General features: G+C 43.5%; 2 protein-coding genes across 2 annotated transcripts in view; one reads left to right on the top strand and one right to left on the bottom strand.

Annotated features, from left to right (window-relative positions):
* LOC107386912 (serine-rich and transmembrane domain-containing protein 1) overlaps window positions 1-1,677 on the bottom strand; it is a 29,133-nt gene extending 27,456 nt beyond the window's left edge. The window contains exon 1 of the mRNA XM_054730800.2: window positions 1,587-1,677. The gene's annotated coding sequence lies outside the window, so the exon portion shown is untranslated. The remainder of the gene's footprint in view (window positions 1-1,586) is intronic.
* Window positions 1-5,837, top strand: part of LOC107386911 (cyclin-A1) — an 8,024-nt gene extending 2,187 nt beyond the window's left edge. The window contains exons 2-9 of the mRNA XM_015961575.3: window positions 1,529-1,687; window positions 1,770-1,971; window positions 2,063-2,172; window positions 2,252-2,478; window positions 2,562-2,766; window positions 2,842-2,955; window positions 4,643-4,761; window positions 4,923-5,837. Coding sequence (XP_015817061.1) covers window positions 1,529-1,687; window positions 1,770-1,971; window positions 2,063-2,172; window positions 2,252-2,478; window positions 2,562-2,766; window positions 2,842-2,955; window positions 4,643-4,761; window positions 4,923-4,974 — 1,188 coding nt within the window. The 3' untranslated portion in view covers window positions 4,975-5,837. The remainder of the gene's footprint in view (window positions 1-1,528; window positions 1,688-1,769; window positions 1,972-2,062; window positions 2,173-2,251; window positions 2,479-2,561; window positions 2,767-2,841; window positions 2,956-4,642; window positions 4,762-4,922) is intronic.
* The last annotated feature ends 216 nt before the right edge of the window (window positions 5,838-6,053 follow it).

Genomic DNA, 6,053 nt, shown 5'->3' with positions numbered 1-6,053 from the left:
AGTGACTGAATCCTTAAAAGAAGCTAGAGCAACAGGCAAATCCTCAGTGCTTATCCTGCTCGACTTATCGGCTGCATTTGACACTGTCAACCATGGCTTCCTTTTGTCCACACTCTCTAGCATGGGCATCACAGAGAAAGCACAGACCTGGTTTGAATCATACCTCACAGGACGATCATTAAGTGTATCTTGGTTTGGACAATCCTCTACCGTGCACCATCTTGCCACAGGAGTCCCCCAGGGCTCTGTACTAGGACCTCTTCTCTTTGCCATATACACCACCTCACTGGGTGAGATCATTCGATCACATGGCTTCTCCTACCACTGCTATGCAGACAACACCCAGGTCTATCTGTCATTTCCACCGGATGACCACACTGTCTGCATGAATATCAAACTGTCTCTCTGACATATCAAAATGGATGAAATCCCGCCATCTCCAACTCAACCTCTCTAAAACTGAACTACTTGTCATCCCACCAAAACCATCCATACAGCACAATATCTCAATCCAGAATGACTTCCTATCTCTGGCTCCTTCAAAGGCAGTTCGAAATCTGGGTGATGTGATTGATGAACACCTGAGCTTTAAAGATCATGTTACTTCTGTTGCTCGTTCATGCCGCTTTGCGCTGTATAACATACGAAAGATCAGATCATACCTAACACAACATGCCACCCAGCTCCTGGTGCAATCTGCTGTCATCTCCCGCCTCGATTACTGCAATGCCCTTCTAACTGGTCTTCCAGGCTATACTGTGAGACCTCTTCAAATGGTCCAGAACGCAGCGGCACGTCTGGTCTTCAACCAGCCAAAAAGAGCACACGTCACCCCTCTGTTCATTGAGCTCCACTGGCTAACACTAGCAACACGCATCAAATTCAAATAGCAAACATTAGCATACAAAGTCCGAGATGGTACAGCTCCCATCTACCTGAATCCTCTTGCAAAGGCTTACGTCTCGGCCCGGCCGCTCCGGTCATCACAGGATCGTCGGCTAGCAGTGCCTACACCACGCTCAGGACAATCCAGACTCTTCTCAAGCATCGTTCCACAAATGTGGAATGACCTTCCAAGCACTACCTGAACTGCGGCTTCCTTTTCAATTTTCAAGAAACTCCTGAAGACCCTGCTCTTCAGAGAGCATCTTCTTAAGTAGCACCCTCCCTACACCCATCCCCCCTCTCTACTGTCCACTCCTTTGTTCTCTCCTCTCCATGATTGATGCCAAGTTGTTGTTGTTGTTGTTGTTAGCCTCAAGGGTAACATGCCGATTATCACTTGTAAGTCACTTTGGACAAAAGCGTCTGCTAAATACATAAACATACACACACACACACACACACACACACACATATATATATACACACACACACATATATAGTCCTATTCGGTTAAGAAGTCACATTCCAGAATAAATTATATGTTCATTAATGGTTTTTCTGCAGGATTGATGAGTGAGGTGGAATGCTTTTTAAAGAGTTTGGTGTTTTTTTTTTCTTTTCTCCCACATCCACTGATTTAAAGATGAATTCCAGCTCAAACATCCGTTCTGGTAATTCTTTAAACAAAGAAAATATCCCACCTTCCACCAAAGCTGAGGCCTTTCAACCCCAAAGGACCAAACAGCGGACAGCGCTCGGTGTTTTGTCAGAGAATGAGCAGTATGGTCTATCCTTCAGCCAGGTAGGCTTTGACATTTATTAAATTTCAAACATCCTTTCACTGTTTTCACTGGTTATTAACAAGGCTGCCCACTCCGCCTCAGGGAAGCCAGTTTTCCAGACACAGTTCGGTTTCAGACAGCTCCCAGCTCAGCGTTTTTGGCTGGCCGTCCAGCTCCAGCTGTGACGTGTACGTGGAAGAGGCTTGTGAAGTTGTTCTTGCAGCTTCTGGACAGGAGGTGGTGTCAGATGAGCTTGGTGCTGAGGCCAACCCCCTGCAGAGTCTCCTGATGGAAATAAGTTCAAGTTGGTTTGATCTTAACACAGAAACACGCTTAAGTCATTTTTACTTTGTAATAAAATATGTCCTTAATGCGCTTTAACTTTAATCTGACAGGTTCATGCCAGGAGGACTTGATGCACGAAGCAGATGATTCTTTGGTGTCTAGAGAGAAGCTTTTTTCTGATTATGCGCATGATATTCACCGTAACCTAAGAGAGAGTGAGGTGAGGAGTCTTTTTTTTTTCATCAAATAGTCAGACTAGGAGTTTCTGCTCACTCTTGTGATTTTGGCTTGAAATCCAGAAAATGTTAAGAGCAAAGCCAAACTACTTAGAGAGACATCCAGAGATCTCCAGCGGCATGAGGGTCATCCTGGTAGACTGGCTCGCTGAAGTTGTCCAGGAATACAAACTCTGTTCCGAAACTCTGCACCTCGCCATCAACTACTTGGACCGTTTCCTGTCCCACACGGCGTTCATCAAGCGGAGCAAGCTGCAGTTGGTCGGCACGGCAGCTCTACTGATTGCTGCGTAAGGGAAAACAGTGTCTGCACGCTGCCTCTTCCATGCTGCTGCTGTCCAGTTTGAAAACAAAACCACCATTTGTTTTGTAGGAAGTATGAAGAGATCTTCCCTCCTGAGCTGAATGAATTTGTGTACATCACAGACAGCATCTACAGTAGGAAAAATCTGACTTGGATGGAGAATGCATTTCTCAGGGTGCTGGCCTTCAGGATGGCAGCACCAACAACCAACCAGTTCCTTTGCATGTTCATGTCCATCCAACCCGTCTGTTCAAAGACAGAGAACCTCGCCCTGGTAGTTCATCACACACTTCTACAGAAAAAAACTTCTTCTTTCCTCGGTCACTTTATGTATTTTTTCTGCTCCTAGTACATAGCTGAGTTAAGCCTGCTGGAAACTGATCCGTTCCTGCAGTTTCTCCCTTCTTTATTGGCGGCTGGAACTTACTGCTTAGCCGCTTACACCATAAACAAATCTCTCTGGGTGAGTTTGTCCAGATTTTGATGTTGAGTTTCTTTTAAAGATGCAAGAAGTAAGTACAGTGAAGTAATCACAACAAAAGTGTAATGTCTCAATTATGTTAGAAGGGAGGGGAGAGAGAGGTCCTGCCTCAGGTGGAGGAGTTCAGGTATCTCGGGGTCTTATTCACGAGTGAGGGAAGGGGGAGCGGGAGATCGACAGGTGGATTGGGGCAGCGTCTGCAGTGATGCGGGCGCTGAACCGGTCTGTTGTGTTGACGAAGAAGCTGAGCCAGAAAGCAAGACTCTCGATTTACCACTCGATCTACAGCCTAGTCCTCACCTATGGTCATGAGCTTTGGATAATGACCGAAAGAACGAGATTGCGGATACAAGCGGCCAAAATGAGTTTTCTCCGCGGGGTGGCTGGGCTCAGCCTTAGGGATAGGGTGAGGAGCTTGGACATTCAGAAGAGACTCGGAGTTGAGCCACTGCTCCTGCATATCGAGAGGAGTGAGTTGAGGTGGTTTAGGCATCTGGTCAGGATGCCTCCTGGATGCCTCCCCAGGGAGGTGTTTCGTGCATGTCCTACCGGCAGGAGGCCCCGTGGTCGACCCAGGACACGTGGGAGAAAGTACATCTCCGAACTGGCCCAGGAACGCCTTGGGGTCCTACCGGAGGAGCTGGTGGAGGTGGCTGGGGAGAGGACAGTCTGGAACTCCCTATTTGGGTTGCTGCCTTTGCGGCCCGGACCCCGATAGGCAGAAGAAGACGAGACGAGAAAGGCATTTTATATTTTAACCTGTGGGCTTGTCAAATCTGTGCTAACAAATGCTGCTACGCCGGCATTCATAGTCCGACACCAACCGGCAAAGAGCAGCAGAGTTGTGGAAAGAATGTTAGCTAGTAAAAGGAGCTGCCCAGAAGTTATTTCTTGTACCCTTAAAGTAACACTGAACAGTTTCCTGCTCCTCCACCCTAATAGCTGAAAGTGGAATTACAACAGTTGTAAACAACCCTGTAGCAGTCTACTGTAGCTAGCGCAACAAAAAGCTCACCATCACCATCAGTCCATGATTTTGTAGCCTCCTTTAGCTTCCTCAAACTAGTGTAGGCCATGCCGATGTTCACTCTGGTTTTAGCAATTTGCTATATAGTGTTACTTTAAAACACAGCATTGAGCTAATTGAGCTAATAATGCTATTAGTGAATTAGCAAAACATAGTCTCTAAAAAACAAAAATATCTTAAGCTACTTTTTCAATCTTGAACAACTAAATATTACAGTAAACATGTTTATCTACTTATCTACTTACTCTGCATGACTGGTCTTCTAGAATCTGGTTCTGATTTGCAGCTAGCAAAATCAGGAGGAGACTCCATCTGAGGTCAGCCCACAGAAATTAATGCTGTTGTGTCGCTGGGCAAGACCGCCACCTGCTGGTGATGGTCGGAGGGACCAGTGGCACCAGTGTGTGGCAGACCTCTCCTCTGTCAGTGCGCCCCAGGGCATCTGTGGCTAAATAATAGCTCATCCCCACCAGTGTGTGAATGTGTGTAAATGGGTGGATGACTGAATGTATTGTGAAGCACCTTGGGGGGTTGTAGAACCCTAAGAAGGTGCTATACAAATACAGGCCATTTACTGTATGCACCTTTAAATAAGCATGATCAGTTACATTTTAAAATCTCCTGTCATTTTGAATGTTTCAGCCTGATTCTTTAGTTTCCTTTACTGGCTACACCTTGACTGAAATTCGGCCCTGCCTGACTAATCTTCACAAACTTTACGTCAGTGCTGAGAGCCGTCCACAACAGGCCATCAGAGGAAGGTACAAAACCTCAAACACACTCCTGATGTGTGTTTTGCACACACTGACACAATTTTATATCAAAACACGTAGGGTTTTATAAGGATGTTGCTACTTTTAATGCATTTGGTATTTAGTGTTTACGTGTATAAAGGGGTGTGTCCTTTGTCTCTCCTGTTCAGGTATTCCAGCGTTGCAGGGATTACTCCACCGTCTGGTTTGCATCTTGTGTGAATCCCTGGTCCACCTTTCTAAGCCTCCTATCAGACCATAGTTACGGCACACTCATAGCAAGACAACCCAGCACATCCTGCCGTCAGCATCTCACTAGGAGTCACTCTTACGCTGGATTTTGTTTCCTTTATCATTTAAAAAAATACATTTAAATTAGTATTGTAGTCATTACAGTTGAGACACAGTTTAAGATTTAAACATCCCATAAGGATATTTTCAAAGATTTGCTTTGTCTTTTTTGATCAGTTTTTTTTCCCCAATCCCAGCAAAGTTCAGCTACTAGGTCCTTCCTGGAGGAAAAAACAAACAATAAAAAGGTCTTCTACTTTACTTTTTTTCTTTCTGCTTCACTGAATGGTATTTTAATTTAAAGCAGGATTTACCACATCATGATTTAAATAGTTTTTAATCTGAGTACTGAAACTTCCCACGCACACATATAAGGGACGTTCAGAACATAAACATTTTTGTAAACCATGAAGATGAAAAATATTATAGACCGAATATTTTTGACATGAGGGAATTAAGAAGAAATTTCACAAGATGCAAGGCTTTATATGTCTGGATGAGCAAGTCATTTCTCATGTTCCTGTGGTGAAAGCACGTCTGAAATGTTTCTTCACTAGCAGAATTTCTTGAATATACTGGGGAAAACAAGTATGTATTGCCTGGCCAACTAAAAAAATCACTATTTATGTTCTTAATGATTGTTTAACAACACATGTAACAGTCATCTCAATTGATCTAATTCACTGTTGAGCTGTTTGTACACTTATGCTTTATGAGGTCATAAAACGTTTGTGCTGCTTATATTTAAAGACTGTAATTATTTAAAAATTGAATAATAAAGTTTTTAAAAAGGATTTGACAATGTTTATTTAACTATTACTATTTTCAGAAATGTTTTAATGTATTTATTTTATGAAGTGTTGTTTACTTTATAAGCAAATAATCTTTTAATTAACGAAACCTTTCAAACACGTAATGTGGCGAGTTGACTTGTCTCATTAAATCACATTAACAATAGTGTAGAAGTCTTTAATTGATGAAATGAAGACCTCTACAAATAGTTTATTTGT

The sequence above is a fragment of the Nothobranchius furzeri genome, chromosome 10, assembly GCF_043380555.1.
Source record: "Nothobranchius furzeri strain GRZ-AD chromosome 10, NfurGRZ-RIMD1, whole genome shotgun sequence".
NCBI lineage: Eukaryota > Metazoa > Chordata > Actinopteri > Cyprinodontiformes > Nothobranchiidae > Nothobranchius > Nothobranchius furzeri.
This window is presented reverse-complemented; position numbering and strand designations above follow the sequence as displayed.